General features: G+C 33.3%; 1 protein-coding gene and 2 long non-coding RNA genes across 4 annotated transcripts; 2 read left to right on the forward strand and 1 right to left on the reverse strand.

The window, feature by feature from the left end:
* Positions 1-958: 958 nt before the first annotated feature.
* Positions 959-11,558, reverse strand: LOC147402828 (uncharacterized). 2 transcript variants are annotated; one of them, XM_086438192.1, is made up of 4 exons: positions 11,007-11,558; positions 10,895-10,976; positions 1,362-1,810; positions 959-1,230 (listed from the first exon to the last, which is right to left on the reverse strand). In XM_086438192.1, exons 1-3 carry the CDS (start codon positions 11,506-11,508, stop codon positions 1,387-1,389), a joined length of 1,008 nt encoding a protein of 335 aa, XP_086294318.1. In that variant the 5' UTR covers positions 11,509-11,558; the 3' UTR covers positions 959-1,230; positions 1,362-1,386. The 2 variants fall into 2 exon arrangements, with proteins under 2 accessions (XP_086294318.1, XP_086294317.1); XM_086438191.1 differs by having other exon boundaries at positions 10,895-11,558.
* Positions 1,588-2,069, forward strand: LOC147402829 (uncharacterized). Its single transcript, XR_015177342.1, has 2 exons — positions 1,588-1,700; positions 1,782-2,069. It is a non-coding gene; the product is annotated as an uncharacterized LOC147402829 (long non-coding RNA).
* On the forward strand, positions 10,406-11,308 carry LOC147402830 (uncharacterized). The gene is made up of 3 exons (XR_015177343.1): positions 10,406-10,538; positions 10,593-10,664; positions 11,007-11,308. It is a non-coding gene; the product is annotated as an uncharacterized LOC147402830 (long non-coding RNA).
* Positions 11,559-19,790: the final 8,232 nt, after the last annotated feature.

Below are 19,790 nucleotides of genomic sequence, written 5' to 3' on the forward strand. Positions count from 1 at the left end.
GTAAACTAAAATCGACTTAATAATCAGATTCTCGAGGGTCTGTCACTTGATTTGATTTGGGTCAAGTGGACTGTTGTGTTGGCCTAAATGATACGTTATGACTTTTGAAGAAGAGTCGTGATGAATGTATGCAGTTTTGGTAAGCGACTAGCATGGCAAGTGCACCAAATCATAGATCTTTTTCATAGAAAAAAGATGTGTGATTCTGTGCTTTTGCCACATTAGCCATTACCCAATTGCCTGCATTCATCATTATTCTTAAAAGAAAGTAAAAAAAAAAAATCAACTTTTGTCTGGTCAATTTAAGACTTCAAAAATATATAGACAGCGCCAGTCAACTCACAAATTAAATTATTGCTCTACGTTCATATTGCACCCAGATTATTTTTTGAGTTGTGCTGGGGTGACACAAAGGGAGACACAAGGGTGATAAAAACTTGTGGTGTCGTCAGGGGCGGAGCTAGTAAGGAGCTGGTGGGGGCAATTGCCCCCACAGAACTTTGAGACACCTATATATTTTCAACTAATTACATGCCCCATTTGCCCCCACTCCCTCACCTCTCTCTAATCATATTTTCCAGTACAAATAATTTTCGCATCATTCAAGTTCTTCAACTATTCAACTAACCATAGTTTGCTCCCACTTCAAGAATATCCTGACTTCACCCCTGGGTGTTGTGCACATTACCATAGATTCTTTTCCATGAGATACGAGTAAAACGCAGTTATGTACAGGCCACCACATCATTTTTGTCACCCTTGTATCTCCATTTATGTCATTTCAGCATTTTCCTTATCCATTTATGTCATTTCAGCATTTTCCTTATTTTTTTTTTGGATGTCATATGGACGGTTAACGATAAAGGTACGTGGTCCTAATTGTGTCCATGCATGCAACCAAATCTCATACATATGGTAAATATTATTGTTTCAAATAAATGTAAGGAGAATTCAATCATTTAATCCAACATTTTTAATAGATTAAATGTCAGAAATTGCAGCACACGTACACTTATTGAATATGAATAGTCGTCGGTACAAACCGTGGACCATTACAATATTACACGAGAATTGATCAAACTTCATTTTCCTTTTTTACTTATTATGATTTTCATTAAGGAATATCTAAACAACAATAGTCACATTAGGAGATCTAGACTTGCAATTCTTATACTGCAACAACGATCTTCAACACTTTCTTTTATTCGATTTTCACTGATGTCTCCTTGCCTGCAAGAGAAAGATATAATTATGATCAAAATTGTGTTCATACCTGATATATTGGGCTACTTTCAGTGGCCCGTTTGTTAAAAACCTTAAATATTTAAAGTTAGCTAAAAGGATGAGCAGCATACGCTTACCATTGTCTCTAAAAGAAAGTACTTCTCAGTAGTGGTGAGGAGGTGGTGGAGACTTGTACTTGTAGACAGGAGGTGGTGGTGGTGGAGACTTGTACTTGTACACTGGTGGTGGAGGAGACTTAGGCGGTGGTGGTGGTGACTTGTACTTGTAGACAGGTGGTGGTGGTGACTTGGGAGGTGGTGGAGGAGACTTGTACTTGTAGACAGGTGGTGGAGGAGATTTGGGAGGTGGTGGTGGAGACTTGTACTTGTATACAGGTGGTGGAGGAGACTTAGGAGGTGGTGGAGGAGACTTGTACTTGTAGACTGGTGGTGGTGGTGACTTGTATACAGGTGGTGGTGGTGGTGGAGACTTGTACTTGTAGACTGGTGGTGGTGGAGACTTGTACTTGTATACAGGTGGTGGAGGAGACTTAGGAGGTGGTGGTGGAGACTTGTACTTGTAGACAGGTGGTGGTGGAGACTTGGGAGGTGGTGGTGGTGACTTGTACTTATAGATAGGTGGTGGTGGAGACTTGGGAGGTGGAGGTGGTGACTTGTACTTGTAGATAGGTGGTGGTGGAGACTTGGGAGGTGGAGGTGGTGACTTGTACTTATAAACTGGTGGTGGTGGTGGTGGTGATTTGTAATGGTAGGGATGAGGAGGAGGAGATTTCTTAGGTGATGGAGGTGGTGGTGGTGAAGTGTAATGGTAGTTAGCTGTGCTCTCTAATGGAAGACTTAGAGAAACCATCACCACTACAAGAATAGTGAGTGAGGCCATTGAGAGCCCCTTTCTTGCCATATCTTCTACTAACCAAATTGCTTTGGCTTTGGGTTATATGATCTTAAGGAAACCTCTTGCCTCTATATATAGCTTTCAAATTAATTTACCTCTCTCAACCTAACTCAACTTGGTAAAACCCTTCAACTTGGTAAAACCCTTCATCATCCTAAAACAAATATCAAATTTGACTGAATTCTATAATAGTTTTGAATCTGTACTATATATCTTTGGGTGATATCTTAGATCAATTTGACTTGTACTTTTGTTTAATTGTAGCCACTTGCAAATTGCAATGCAAATGTTGACAGCAAATTAGGAAGGAATAAAGTAATTTAAGTATTAATTATTTTTCAATAATTCTAGGAGAAAATGTGGCGCATTGCCTAATTTTCATAGATCTGAGGGTCCGGGCGGCTTGACCTGCAAGTCTTTCCCTATCTCTCTCTCTCAAGGGACATGTTTTGGAATTTAGAATAAAAACATTATTAAGTGTAATTGGTATAATTAATGAATAGTTCACTAATTAGTTTCCAAAATAAAACATGATTCCAATTAGAAAAATGTAATTTAGATACTCAAATTGTTGATCCAAATTAATTAAATCTCATTTGTTAACTATTCTTGTGTTAATTATCCCACGTCCCCTAACCACATTGCACTTAAAATCTATTTTTTAAAGTTGATTCAATTTGATTCGCCTATAAACTCAATTAAAACTGTAACAAAAGACATGTAATGGTGTACATGTATGATTGATCGGTGTTTGATTGAACAAGAAAATTTATTTGAGCCTAACTACAGTCGCAAAGGAGTACACCTTTAATTTATTGGCTTATAGGAAAAACAATTTCCTTGGATTTGGCAAATACTAACAATTAACAATTAACCGTATGTTCTAGTTGTTGGCAAGTACCATGTCAATTTAATTTGTATGGATGAGTGGAAAGGGATCAAAATGTAACATAATAACACATCATGGTATGTGTTTTGTTTTTGTTTAGATGGCTATGGCTTGGGAGGGTGGAGAAAGAGAGAGAGAATTATATATTTAGTGGTCACATGATGTCAAGCATGGCTTTAAATCTAGTCTAAGATTGAGATTATTCGTCCAGAGTCATCTCAGTCTCGTTCAACAATGATACGTATATATTAGGTGTCTTAACATTCATATCATTTCATAAGAAAAATGAGATATCTCGGACATATTTTAAAAATTCTTAGTCAAATTAATAAAACTCATCCAAGTCAATTGGGATTTTATAGATTTTTATTATAATAATTATTTTTTTTAAATTTAAATAGTTATTAAATAAAAAAAAAAGTGATTTTATGATTAAATATTTTCTAATATATGTAAATCTATCATTCTAAATAGAGTTAGAAGATTTGTCTTGTCTATAGATGAGACGTAACATCAAACCAAGTTTTGAAATCTTTGTATCAAGTGAAAGAGTCTCATTTACCGCAAATCTCCAATCGTTTAGATATAGTACAGTTAATCATTCATTTTCAAACACTTATTTAGGCAAAGGAAGAAAAAGAAATTTATTTTGATAAAAAAAAAAAACTCAAATCTGACCTAAAACATGAATCCAATAAGGTTGTGTTGTTATTTTTCTTGAATGTAATGTTTTATGGACTGTAGAACAATTGTTACAGAGGATCCACTCTCTTACAAATCGATATTCCCCCAGATTTCACATCGATGGGGAGCTTTGGCATCTCCACGTTGGCTCTTAGCCGCCTGGCTGTTATATGTTTTCTAATTTTCCTAGAGAAGTTTTTATTTTATTTTTCTGTTCGTATATTTCGTTTAGTTTCTTCGACAAGAAAAAATAAATGAAGTTATCTGGAAAATTTAGATTCTCTCGTATATAATAAATAAATAAATAAATAGGTGGTTGTCACAATTGACCATTGTTATTGGACAGCTGTTGGAGAGGTAAACCGCAAATTATTGCGATTATCGTAAATTATTGCGGGAATCTTGACTGAACTGACACTTTGAATCGGTGAACCAATGAACCTGCCCATAAATTAGACTAGATTAATGACTGATCTGTTCAACCAACGAACCAGCCCTTAAAATGGTCGAGATTCACATCAACCCAGAATTTAAATCTAGATTCCTACGGAACAATTTAGGGGGGAAAAGATCCTCTTGAAATTTGACTGATCTTTTTGGACAATGAATGGTCTAGATTAACACTGATCCAGTAGTTTGATTTCGTCCCTTTTGAAAATGTTTTGAAGATTTTTTTTTTTGAAAAATATTTATATTTTTTTTCCTCTTTTGCAAAAATTCCCATTCTTTTGGGATTCATATGGATATTATGGTCCCATAATTATGTTTGATGACATTAATCAATAGGATAAAATCACGTGGACACATCACACATGTATTAGATTGATAGTTAGTAAGTATAGCTCATTCGACGAATGAGAGAGTGCAGCCAGAAACACCTACGTGTCAAATCTCCTAAATCTAGAATATGTCTCAACTAAAGTGACACATGGCAACCTTAACCACTCGATTAAATACAACCAAGTGATCTGTATAGTTAAGGAAAAATTCAAGTGCCACCTAACTTAATTGATAGTCTTTGGGTGATGATACCACAAACCTGGGTTCAAATCCTGATAACATCGAGTTACTAAACTCTTTAAGGATAAATTTATCGATCAAAATATAGTTAAGTAAAGATACAATAATAGTACGAGATTATTACAAATCTTGATAGGAGAATTTCTAGTATGATTGGGGTTCTATTTATGCTTATATTCCCCAGTGAAAATTAAAAGTACGAGGAATAAGAAAGACTTATAATTCTATACGGAATTAATTAGATAAAGATAGAAAGCTCCCAATTTTCTATCGCCGAAATGTCGAGAGATATCATGTTAGATGATCCAACTATACAATGAATTGTCTTTGCTTTGAATATCATTGTAAGAAAATTTTAAACCAATTTGTCATACTTCAAAAATAAAAAGGGTTATCTCCAATAATATACCTAAAATCCATTGTAAAATTAGATATTCCAACATGAAATTAATATAGATCCCATGGGAAATAACAAAAATAGAGAGTAAGAAGTCACTACAAATGGGTTATGGCGGTTTTCTAAGTAGGACCATTTGAGTGATGGGTGATAATATATATAGGCCGTGATAATATGACACCCCCTTCTAACAAACGTCCGTTATGCCCCCATCAAAAAATCGTAGATCATATGTCTCGAGATAAGCAAAATCATAAATATTTTTCTTATGTATCCTAAGGCATTTGATCTACGGTTCTATGATTAGGGGAGTGTCTTATTATCATGATTCTAATATATATCATCCCTTAAATTATGAAAATAAATAAATAAAAATTATCCCTTAAGCATTTGTTAAGGGTTGGGATGCGTTGACTCATGAAAAAACAATAAATCCCTACGGCTAAAATACAAAATCCCATTGACTCATGTTTTTTTCCCAATCGTTAGATTACATGTTTTAATGGCTGGGATTTCATGTTTCTTCATAAGTCAATTAACGGCTTTTTTAAACCTAAACTAAAGTTAAAATATGACTCGGTAGGAAGACTTGAGAGCACAAGACTAACTAGTTTTAACTGTACTGATCTGCCGACACTATATATTCTATTTACATGGATCCAAAACCCACGTAAGAGTACAAATAATATTGATAAAAGAATGAGATTAACCAATAGATATTTACAGGTAGGGTACAAGTTCGGACCTGGTTAGTTGATTGGATCCATTTTGAAGTACATTAGATCCTCCATGTTCAAGAGCAAAGCAAACCCATTAATAAAAGGTCCAATGGGTTGATTAATTTAACTTGAACACATAAAAATCTTGAAATCATCTCATTCAATTCTTCAATCAATGCACACATGCACTTAGAGTTATCTACTCAAAAGAAACTCATTTTTAATTCTGATTTCTAGATCCAAGAAAATGTCAGATCAAGAGACATTTCTATCGAATAATTTCCTATAAATAAAGTTAATTTGTATATTATTGGGTTGGTGGGGTTAATTAGATTCATTTAAACTTAATGATAAATCTATTATTTTTCTCTCTTTTAATTCAACTTGCAGGTTTGATTCTATATACCAAATTTTTTTAGTCAACATATTTCTATCTCCCATTTCCAACTGTAGCCACAAAAGTCCTTTTCACATACTGCAGCGCAAGTGGTCCAAGAAGGCAAAACTATTCATTTTAGCTGAACTCTTCAATGCATGGAACCAACAGTCATACAAAGAAACAAAGAAAAGTCGGAATTCCAGACATATTTATTGGCTTTTTCTCTTAAATTAAATCAAATTCTACAAAGAAGCTGTCATGTCCTTTTATATTAAGATAGAGTTAGGTTGAGTACCCCATTTTCTTCATCTTACAGACTTTTCAAACTTATATGCATTAATCAAGTTTTGTATCTATACATCTCGACCAACCGGAGCCCATCATGCCCCCATTTTTAAATATATTTTTTTCTTCTCCTCTTTTGGTGGTAATGCTGGGATGAGACAATACCCATACTTTCATTAAAATGTACAGAAATCTTGAACAATATTTTATTTTCCTGTTTGATTAAGGCACCTCCTTTATCCTTTAGGGCCACATGTTAATGTTTACACATATATTCTTATGTATGTGGGAGTAAAAAATTATTTTGTATCATGATAGGAGTCTCATCTATTGTTTTTTCCTATTAAGGCTCACATGTTAATGTTTACGATCTGTGCAAGAGCGACATCATCTAAAGATACACAAAATATGAGATCCTAAAACACTAGATGTTCATAGTATGAAAAGCTAGAAACATTTTGAAACGTTAGCTTCCATACTCATTTTTCAGATAAATCGCACTTGAGCATAGAATTAGAAGGGTTTCATGAATAAATTACCTTAGTGGACCATAAGTAAACCGTTTAAATATACAATGAGATAATTATAATAATAAATTTTTTTTTTTCTGAAATCTTAAATAAAAATCAATTTTTTAGGGAAAGGAAGGGGGGAAGGTATCCAGTCCTCTTAGAATACCCGACTAATCCTCAGGATATGTGAAGTCTTTTCTCCCCACATGCACCAAGTAATTTATGGTATAAATCTTAAAGGTGGCCTCTAAGGGATGATTCAAATTAATCCGAGACCCTTGCTTCATGAGGCGTGATCTTGGATATCTCACTAAAAATCATTAGGGGTTATAATAAATCTTGATAATACATGTTAGATACCATCCATCTATGAATATAATATACATGAAAGTAGTACTTTATAATAAAATAACATATGTATTGTAAATTTTTATTAAAAAAATGTAAATCAGTCCAGCTAAACTGATCCAATTATTCCAACCTCTGTGCTATCAAGAAAAATGATTTTGTTGGACATTTAATTAGATCCCATAATTTCATGATATTTAAACCATATCCTTAAAAGAAGGGGATGGGGGAGGAATATAAAATGTTAGAATTGAGGAGATTGGTGGACCCCAAAAAGTATTTAGAAGGCATCTAACTGATCAACCTTTTGTATCTAACAATACAACAAATTTGTGACCTAGATCAGAGAGGCGTGGGTTGGTCTTGTTCCCATGAAATGGGCCAGCAAACATGGGTCCTTGATCAGAGATGCGTTTTCGATCACCCACTACACTACAAAACCACATAATTTTTTAGCACGTGCTTTGAGGGGATGGAAACATCCCCTGTCTCTGTCTGGTTGTTGAAGTTGGAAGTCATCTTTTACATGCATGCAAATAGCGTTACTACTTATTACCACTTTTTAATATTTGTTAAGAAATTACGAAAACGGGCATTTTTCTTGACGAAATTACCAGCCCACACAAAAATTTAAAATATTTGTCCAATAAATCATTTGCCTTAATTATTTTTTATCAAAATGGATACTTACAATTTTACTATTTTAACCTCCTTGTGAACCTCAATTTAAATCAGAACGGATCAAGGGACATATGTAAAAATAATGTAACATTAATAAAATTTTAAAATATGGGTTAGAAATTTCAGATTGAGCTGATTTTTTGTGATGATGATCTCTATGATGGGATGATTATCTGAAAAAAAAAATCAGTCCAATTTGAAACTTCTAATCCCAATAAAAGTTATTTAGAATGTGGATCGTCGATTTTTTGTTAATTTTTACTAATAATTTTGTAAATCACTTTTGATGGATTTAGAAGTTTCAGTTTGAGCTGATTTTTTGTGAGAATGATCTTCTTATCATAGTGACCATCCTCGCAAAAAATCAGCTCAATCCAAAACCTCGAACCCACATTTTGAAAAACCATTATTTTTACATATGTTCTATGAACAGCCCCTATATTTAAAGTTTAAGATTTATTTATGTGTAAAAATAAGGATGGAATGCTTTATTCAGTTTTTTTTGTTTTTAGGAAGGGTTGGTAGGGGACTAGAAGAGCCAAGGCATATGGATCTCACCCCAAGCATGTGCAATGCTCACACATCACACGCATTAGATAAGTGAGGGTGATCAGGAGTTTAATTTCCATATAGAAATTCATTCTGACAAAAATAAATAAATACCAAAATGGGTATAAGATCCTTTTGATAAATATCTTTAAAATTTTGGTTATGCCAGTAATTTGAGTAAAATACATATTGATCACGAGTTTCTAACCATGGGATCAATTTGTTTTGTTTTCATTTATTTATTTATTTTTATTTCTTTTGTTTTTGTATGTACAAACTGCATATAATTTGTTGTGATCAGTCAAAAATATTGTGCCATGGATATTCTTAATGTATAACATAAAATATAGTCTATTTCATCGTCTTTATTGAAATTATGTTTTAAAACTGATAACAACCCTTGACCTCGCCTAAATGCTCTCATTTTCAATCACTACCTAAAATCCTTAGATTTTTCTTCCAGAATCAAGCATCTTCAAGCTCTTCAGCCTTCATAGTAAATTATTTTTAATCTAGTCAGCCTTATTGAAGGAGATATAAAATTTTGAGGTTGAAGATGAACAGGTTTCGGTAGAAAAATCAAGGGATTTTGGCTGGCGTTTAAGCCATTTTTCTTTAGTCTATTAAAGACTCAGGTCAACGGATGCATCTCAACCATTTGAAAACATCTCTATCTCAAATATTTACCAAAAAAAAATGTGGAGGGATAGTTCTAAATCATTCTTCTATTAGTTATTAGTTATTAGTAATAAATTAAATTATCTTTTTTAGTTAAAAATTAAAATTTACTTATGATTTTTATCTTCTTATTATTCTCTATGTAAAATGTAAACCCCCAGTTAGGGTGTTTGCAATCTCTTCAAAGTATCATAGATTTTTTATTATTATTTATTTCCTGAAAATGAAAAGTTTTTTTTGATGAATCAAATTGGCTTCATCCGGTGAAAATTATTTTTTAATATAACAATGAGTCGTGATGATATGACTCACCGGGTGGCATACTCAATAATAGACTTTCAGACATGACAAGCTTGGAAATCGTAGATCTGTACACCTTGGGATACACGATTGCTCTTCCCCATAAAAAATTGTATCCCAAGGGAACCCTATATCCCGAGGCATACAGAATTCTTAAAGAGTCGTAATAATATGATTCCCCACGTGGTATACTCAATCAACTCCCTGATGTGGACAAATTCGAGAATTGTAGATCTGTACGCCTCGGGACACGATTGCACTTCACCACAAAAGGTAAATCTTGAGGGCATTGTGTATCCCAAGGCATACAAATCTACAGTTCTCAAACTTATCCACGTCAGGGAATTAATTGGGTATGCCACCTGGCGAGTCATATTATCAGGACTTATTCTTAAATGGTGTGCTTTACATCCATGTGGGATCGTTTCTTTGGGTACGATGCAGACGTGTGATCCATATGAAAATATTAGTGCTTTGAAGATAAATTATTCAAGTTTTTGTGAATTTAATAATGAGAGCTGATTTTTTAACTCAACTAAATGCTGAAAATTGCACACACAAACACATTTATTTTATATGAATCGTCCTCAGCACAAACACGTGGACTGTTACATTACAAGAGATTAATCAAACTTCCTTTTTTTTTTTTTTTTTTTTAATTATTCAGGAAAATCTAAACAATAATTGTCACACTAGGTGACTTCTTGCAATTCTTCTACAACAAAAAAGATCTTCAATCCTTCCTTTAATTGATTTTCACTACCCAAAGCTGATTCCTTGCCTGCAAGAAAAGATAAAATTATGATCAAAATTTTGTTGATATCTAATATATATTGGAGCACTACTCTCATTGGCCCATTTGCTAAAGCCTTTAATATTTTAAATTAGCAAAAAGAATAACCAGTAAGCTTACCATTGTATCTCAAAGAAAGATCTTAGTAATGGTGAGGAGGAGGTGGTGGTGGTGGAGACTTGTACTTGTAAACATGTGGTGGTGGAGACTTAGGAGGAGGTGGTGGTGACTTGTACTTATACACAGGTGGTGGTGGTGGAGGAGACTTGTACTTGTAGACTGGTGGTGGTGGTGGTGACTTGTACTTGTAGGGTTTCTTGTGTGGTGGTGGAGGAGGAGACTTGTAGACAGGTGGTGGTGGAGACTTGTACTTATAGACATGTGGTGGTGGTGACTTAGGAGGTGGTGGAGGAGACTTGTACTTGTAGACTGGTGGTGGTGGTGGTGGTGACTTGTACTCGTACGGTTTCTTGTATGGTGGTGGAGGAGGAGGAGACTTGTACTTATAGACTGGTGGTGGTGGTGGTGGTGGGGACTTGTACTTGTAGGGTTTCTTGTATGGTGGTGGAGGAGGAGGAGACTTGTACTTATAGACTGGTGGTGGTGGTGGTGGGGACTTGTACTTGTAGACAGGTGGTGGTGGTGACTTGTACTTGTAGGGTTTCTCGTATGGTGGTGGAGGAGGAGGAGACTTGTACTTATAGACTGGTGGTGGTGGTGGTGGTGACTTGTACTTGTAGGGTTTCTTGTATGGTGGTGGAGGAGGAGGAGACTTGTACTTATAGACTGGTGGTGGTGGTGGTGGTGGGGACTTGTACTTGTAGGGTTTCTTGTATGGTGGTGGAGGAGGAGGAGACTTGTACTTATAGACTGGTGGTGGTGGTGGTGGGGACTTGTACTTGTAGGGTTTCTTGTATGGTGGTGGAGGAGGAGGAGACTTGTACTTATAAACTGGTGGTGGTGGTGGTGGTGACTTGTAGTGGTAGGGATGTGGAGGAGGATATTTCTTGGGTGGTGGGGGTGGTGGTGATGAGTAATGGTAGTCTGCTGTTGTCTCCAATGGCAAACAAAGAGAAGCCATTACCACTACAAGAGTAGTAAGGAGTGAGGCCATATCGGGCCCCTTTCTTGCCATATCTTCTACTAACCAAATTGCTTTGGCTTTGGGTTATATGATCTTAAGGAACCCTCTTACCCCTTTATATAGCTTGTCAATTACCTCTCTCTCCCCAACTCAACTTTGCTAAAACCCATTCAAAAGATCATTAAGATATCCTTGTAAAAATAAATAAATATATCAATCAATCAAATGTGACTGAGTTCTACTTTGAATTTCTAGTAGGTATCACTGGGTAACGTTTTAGATCTATCTGACTTGTTCTTTTTTTTTTTTTTTTTAATTGTAACCACTTGCAATGCAAATGTTGCCAGCTAAGAAAGGAATAAAGTAAGTATTAGTTTTGCTTTGTGTTTCAATGATTCAAGAAGAAAATATGGTGCCTTGCCCAATTTCCCAAGATCTGATGGACCTGGACGGCTTGACTTAATTACAAAGTAGGGAAATCTTCAGCAACAAACATTTTGGCAAAACATTTTTCAAAACATAGGTTAGTGGTTTTGGAATGGGCTGATTTTCGGTGAGGATGATCTCTAAGGTGAGGAGATCATCATCACCAAAAATTAGCCCATTCCAAAATTTCTAACCTCATCAAAAATGATTTACAATAAATGGACGATCCACGATTTTTCAACTTGTAAACTGGGACTAGAAGTTTTGGAATAGACTGATTTTTGGTGAGGATGATCTCCTCACCGTAGAGATCATTCTCACCAACAATCAGCCCATTCCAAAACCTCTAACCCATGTTCTGAAAAATATTTTGCCAAAATGTTTGTTGCTGAACGGACCCTACAAAGTAACCTGTGTGTGTGTACTCTCAAAGGACATGTTCCTAAACCATGTATTGGATATGCTTTTAAAATGCTGTTCTTTATTTTAGGATTTAGAAATAGCTCACTTAGTATCCAAAGCAAAACAGGGTGGGATCCTATTAAATTATATTATATATATATAAAAGAAAATAGTGATTAAAATCATTGATTCAAAGTCTCATTTATTGTTAAGGAGAATCGTGAGGAAGTTTCCTATTAAATCAGATCTGTGCGTATATCGAATCCATGTGTATCCTGTAATTTCAAAACTCTATAAATAGACATGTTAAGCCCTCCCAAGGGAAGCAAGGCAACCCAGCGTTCTTCTACTGTTTCATTTATTAAATACTTTTTGTGTGAATTAACTTATATTGCCCGGATCATATTGAACTAAGAAAAATATTTTTAAAATAGGATTTTATAACTTATCGAAATAAAAGACATTTGAGGTTGTTTCTGGGCGGATCTTGTCCACTTTTGATTGCACATGAAATTTTGATTTTGATGGAAAACTGTTCAGAATCTATCATGAAGTCACATGGAAAAACTTATTTTCTCTGGGATTGAAAATGATGATGATCAAATGCCAACAAATGTGTGTGTGTGTGTGTTTTTTTTTTTCTTTCGGAAAATGATTTTTCCGACATTCAAGAATTACCCTACTACATCTTTAACTACTAATAAATCCTTACTTAGCAACGAAAAAAAAAATCATCTCCCCAGTGATCATCATCAATTTTATCAACCAAGAATATCCATAGCATTCAAGATTTGATGAATTAATCTTCTTCCTCCTCTCAATGTTGTCTAAAATGGCATATTTAATTATGACATGTGTATTCATCTCCATTAAAGTATCTCAACCTGTTACGAGAATTTTTTTGCTCACAGCCTCTCCAATGCTTGACACGTGCATCCTAATGAGTAGTTTTGTAAATTTTGGTATACCCTCAATACACGTGAGTTAATGTGATTGGTCAAACCGGAATATTGTGAGTGCCGTGACAAAAAACTTTTCCACCTGTTTGTATAGTATCTCTTAGTTGAAAATACTAACCCCAAGCATGGATAGAAGAGGAGGGTTACAGTATCCTTATATGAGTACAATCTATGAAATTCAGTATGGACATCCTTGACAACATGAATACAATCTATGAAGGAAAATTTACGAAAACGTGATCAACTTTTGACGAATTTACAATTTCAGCTCATTATTCATTTTAATTACCAAAATGTGAATGGTGACAATTTCACAGGTTTAAAGTGACTATCTTGCAAACTTCGTAATTTTTAACGAAATTATCATTTTAAAATCTCTGAATTCATTATTGTTTATGTTTTTGTAATTAAAATGAACAGTGAGCCAGAATCATAAATTCATCAAATTCAGCTTACGACATGGTAATTCACACATCTATGAAATCATGCTTGGATGTGTGCATGTCTAACTAGCTAGGTTGCACGAGATCTTAACAAAATATTTGAATACATGAAATCCAACCCAGATGCATTCACCCATGTACGTTGCCCAGCTAGAATGACCTGCACAACATGCACCTCCCAAGATGAATCTATATCATATAAATCGATCACCTCCCTTATAACATTAATTATTATTTTTATGATTTGTTGAGTTTACTCATCGACTCAACTTAAATTAACAAATTTTTGGAATCAAAACATTGTTAGTTTTTAAAATCTTAATAAATTATTATCGTCGTCACCAACACATTATCAAATCATCCCCAAAAACTAGTGATAAAGCTAAGGGAACTAAATGTGGACTAAAACTATGATCGAAAACAAGTTAATAAAGGCCGGTTGTGGATCTTCCTGCCAAGTGGCAACTAGTGGAGCCCAGAGTAGGTAAGAATGAGATGGAGGAGAAAATGTTCATGTCCATATATCCAGGGTAACAGCTTTTTCAAACTTCAAATAAACACAAATGCTCAGAATATTCAGAAATGATTAAGTCGTGACAATAATTAAAATTTAAGTAAATGACCATTTCAAGTCCAAAGAAACCTCACCATCACGATTAAGACTTACGACCATTGGGGTTGTTTCCGTACATTTTTTTGGCAGTGTCTGTGGGACCTACACTGGGTTCATTATCTCTTTGAATAATATTTTTTATTTTTTTTTTTGGACTCTCACTGTGAGATACTCCCCGTCTACTCTTCCTACGTGACGTGATAAAATCGAAGATTTTCTTTCTCGAGATACACAACATTATTTATTTATAGGATATACAATTGTGTGTCCTGAGGAAAGAAAATCTACAGTTCTATCACATGCCAAGTCGAGATAGGGAAAGAGGAGTAGAAAATAATGAGTCTGTTTTTTTCCATTGTAATTAACAATTGAATATTTTACCTTGTAAAAAAAAAAGGAAAAATTATTCTCAAAATAATTGATCAAGTTGATGGTTGGATCAAATTTTATAAGAATGTTGGTTTGTTTTTTATTTGTGTGTGTGTGTGGAATTTGGAGGTTTTAGTGTGTTTGACCAATTCTAGGGGCAAGTGCACTCCTCTTCCTCCACATTTGTGAGGCTTGATCTTACTTGTCTCACCAACCCTTGGGGTTTAATAGAAGTCATTTTTATTTGAATAGAATTAAATTATTTGAATGAGCTATTAGTTTTTATAGACTTAAATCGTTCATTTTTTTAATTTTGCATGCACACTTAAATATAAAATTTTAAAGGATAGACCACTTGCAACCACAAGCACTATGTTGAAAACCAGATCGATAATTAAAACAAAATTTTTGCATAATTTTTCTTTTAAATTAAAATCTTAATTATCAAAATTTAACATACTTTTATGATAATAAAGGATATTTTAAAAAGAATTAAAGCAAAACCTTAATCTCAACTTGTAATCCTTCTAGATGTGGTAGATAAAAGTCTATTTAAAAGAAAATTATGATAATATGACGCCTCCTTTGACATACATGCCCATCACAGAATTATACATCATTTGTCTCGGGATACACAAGAGAAAGATTTATGATGTTATGTATTCCGAGACAAATGATTTATAATTTCTCGTGATGTGGGCGTAAGACAGTGGATTTTCTTATAAAATCATTATTCTTTAAAATATTAAGAAACTTGTTTTACAATCTTGAAGTTGAAATAAATATAGCAAAATATTTTAAGATCATAGCGTTGATTGTTTCAATTATATTTTAAAAAATTCTTCGTTACTAACAAATCTTCCAACCAAATCAACATTTTTTTTTATCCGATCGAAAACCGACTTGCCTTCAAAACATCTATATGTGGACCTACCTAGAAACGTTATGGACTGGATCCACGAGCTTAGTCAATTAAATTTAATCGGTCAACATAGGGAGCTAGGGAGGAGGTTCTCCTCAGGAGAATTGCATCATTATTAATGTGTCCTATTTGTCAGATGCCACGTGGTCTAATTTGTAAGACACGTTCAGATGTAGCAGTTTAGAGATAGAGATGTGTCACGTGGATTCTTTGGCGTCCACCTAAACCTACTAATATTTAAATCCAAGTCCCATACTCCTGGGAGTTGGGTAGCTACCCAACTCCAAGTTCCCACTGTCCCAAAATTATCCAATTTTTTTAAAAATCAGAAAAACTCACTTAACAAGCAACCAAAATATTTAATTGACTAATACGTAATTTATAGATTAATATTGGAGTGTATAAGAGTTATTCCATATATGCATCACTTACAGGAGGAGAGGTCAATAAGTGCAGCTTCGCAAATTGCAAAGACTTAAAGAAAAGAATTATATCAAGTATTAGTTCAAGTGCCTAAGAACTTAAATAATAGAGAAATTTATCAAAACGGTACAATTTTAATAATTAATTATCAAAATGATAAATTGTAGCAATTAATTTCGAAAATGATAATTTTACCATTTTCGAAATTAATATTTTTTATCAAAACAGTAAAAACAATAATATATATATATATATATATATATATTATCAAAAATACCATTTTTTGTTTTACATATGTATTTACCATTTTAACCTTAGAAATAAATTAAAATCCAACTAAATCTTTCTCTTCTTTTTAATCTTCCCAATACTAAATAGAAATATGAAAGAGGAGGGGATTTTTTTTGTAATTTTAGTAAAAAAAAAAATAAAAAAAGGCATTTTCGGTAAAAAAAAATTTACATTTTACTATTTTTATCGTTTTATTAATTTCGAAAATGGTAAAATTACCGTTTTCGAAATTAATTGCTATAGTTTACCGTTTTGATAAATAATCAAAATGTGGTGTATGTTTTGGTAAATTTGCCTAAATAATATTGGACACAACTCCTAAGCTTCTGGTTAGACATGTACATGCCTTTCAAATAGTCACGTAATCTGACATCGAATAAATTGATTTGAACTAATACCAAGTCGACATGTAGCCTCCATATAAGATAGGTGATACAAGAAATTCGAGGAACTAATAATGTCAGCATTTTCAATAATTCTATAATCAAGATGTCATGCAATAACGTCAATGATTTAAATATCTATAAATAGATAATGAGTGGAGGCAAAAGTAAACCATCTTAGTTATTAGTTCTTATACTTTACCGAATTTAAGATGAATTTTATCATTAGAATATATTCACAGGTGTAACTATGGATCTGTGATCCATGGTTTTAATCACCATGAATTAAGAGAAAGATTTAAGAATGGCAAACGAGCAAGACAAAGAACCCACAATAGATTTGGGCAAAGAAACCTAAAAAACTATCATTTGTTTAACTCTTTTAAAAATTTAAAAAAAATAAAAAAATTTAAAAAAAAATCGTGATTCTCTAACTCCCCCTTTGACTGTGTAATTGTGTATCCCGAAGAAAAATCTACGATCCTCTGCATAAGCCACATGATGAAAGTTTGGAGGGAGTTTGTCTGGGGGGAGTAAACTTTTCATATAATAATAATAATGATAATTCAATTTATCCAAATTAACCAAGTTAATACATTTTCAAATTTTACTGCCCATGAATATTTGACTTGTTTTTGTTTCACGGTATACCATTCTTGAGGACTTTTATTTTCAAAGAAAATTTAAAATTACCTCCTTCATTAATGAGCTAAATATGACATGGGTCCCTAATTTTCAGTAAAAATTGGTATGCTTTCTTTGACTGTTTGACTCGATAGGACAAATTCAAATAGATAAAATTATTTTCCACTAGTCAACATTTTGTTCGGCCAAAATCATCTTAAAGCATGCTAAAATTAAACCATCATCCGTACACAATATCTACTTATCTACGTTTGCATTAAAAATCTTGGCATAGGCAAAATTAGGTGCCAATCAATTTTACATTATGATGTCCAATCAAATAATTGCAAAAGCTAATAGCCCTCGAGTTCAGATTTTGTCCTTCTAGTAGTTGATTAGTTATCCAACTCCAGGTTCTCTTTGCGTGCTAAATTAAAAGTCAACCTGATTGGTGATTATGACCTTCAATTAGAACACCATATTCATATTAGTAGTAAATTAAAGTAATCATTAGACCCAATTCAAAGTTTTGAAGGAACCTCTACATTAGGTTACACGTGACATTTTTAAGGAGGTATTTCAAATTTTGATAGATATGTAAGAGCATGAAACGAATTCAAAATGCCACATGTCTTGTAATGAGAAGGGTTTCTTCAAATTTTCGGACTCCTTTAAGAGAGAAGAGGAAAGATTCTACATTCCAAATCTCTTTGATTGATAAATTAGAGATACAAATTTTCTTGAAGGATAAAGAGCTTAATTCGAAAATCAATAACATTATTAATCAAGATTAATGCTTGAGGGACCTCACTGGGGGACACACAAGAGACATCTTGACATGGTAGTGCGCACATGTCTGTAGATACGTTTTCTTTGAGATAAAAGTAAAACGTATCTACTGACATGCTTGAGCCACCATGTCAAGGTGTCTCCAATGTGTTCCTGCTGAGGTCACTTTATCACAGCTCTATTATCAAATCATTATCCCAGTGATTTAAAGTCAATTAAATGAATTATATTCATTTATTTCATTATGTTGAGAGTCATATCTTCAATTGAGAATATATTTATTTTATTTTTGCTAAATATTATTGAGAGTATATTCATATCTAGATCTACTACCTTAACCAACAATTTATTGAGTCTTCCTCTGGTCTTACTAAAAAAACCAATTTAAATATTTCTTTCAATTACGATCGTATATGAATTCTATTGAATAAGTCCAAATCATATCAAGTGACTTTTACTTGGTTTGTCGCCTATTGAAAATTATTCCTATATTTTTCAAAATGTGTTCATTAACAAAGTACTCTTTAATTACTCAATGTTGAGTTTCATAAGGTATAGTTGGTGTTACTTCCACTTCATAAAGCTTTCCGTTTAATTTGGTTAGCATGGATCGATCACATTAGTTCAAAAAGCACAAATTCATTTTAATCATCTGATTCTTAGTTTATGTGTCGTATCTTCCTCAATCTCTCCAACCTTACGAATAAGAAGAACTTCAAGTTAACTATGTTAGTTAAACTCTTACCTTGACTAACATGTTTGGTTCACTACGTAAGGGAAATCGACTAATCAGTTACCCCACGTATCAATTATAGGTAGGACGGATGTCAAATGCCCATAAAACAAAAGTCAACTTAATTAGAGCATAGTTAGGCAAATCTTATAAATCTAAAAGAACTCCAAAGAATGGCCGCGACAATCATTTATCCTCCATTTAGTAGTAGTTTTATTATTTTAAAGAAAAAATTACTTAAAGGATCTTGGCGGAAGGAATTTTTTCTAATTTGTCCTTAAGTTTTAGGACTTCTCTTAGTAGTCAATTTAGTAAAACTTTTATGCATAATCAGTCCCTAAACCCACTCCACATAACTCTTACGATTGAAAAGTCAAAACTACCCTTATCATTTGAACTCATTATTTCCATCCAAAACATTTAGATTTCCGACATCTGGAACAAATTTCAAAGACTCCATTCTGATGGAAAGAATTTGAGAATGAAGAAGAAGTCATTTTCAAGCATTTTGAAGATGTTTATAAAAAAAGTTAGAGTTTTTTTTTTTTTAATTATTTTATTTTTTAATGAAAATGAATCAAGGATGATTCTTTTGGTTTGAGATCATCTACACAAGTCGTTATGTCAAGTTTTTAGTCAAAATTTTCATCTATTTCAGTCGATAACAAGTGGATTTTACCAGCATCGAGCTCACAATTTTTTTTATTTTTTGGTTCAACGTTTTTATGGCCGAGTTCGACATTTTTTAAAAAAATTATTGAACTCAACAATAAAAATTGGTTAGCTTGACAATAAAAATGTTGAACTCGATAATAAATAAAAAGTGTTGAGCTCAACACTGTAATATATTTATTTATTTTTTTTAATCTCAGTTTCGTTCTTCATTTTTTTATTTTAAATCATCGAAATAGATAAAAAATACATCTAAATATTCAAAATTAGAAGTATATCATTTT

Source organism: Akebia trifoliata, chromosome 4 (assembly GCF_017979445.1).
Source record: "Akebia trifoliata isolate Shusen 1 chromosome 4, ASM1797944v1, whole genome shotgun sequence".
NCBI classification, from domain to species: Eukaryota; Viridiplantae; Streptophyta; class Magnoliopsida; order Ranunculales; family Lardizabalaceae; genus Akebia; species Akebia trifoliata.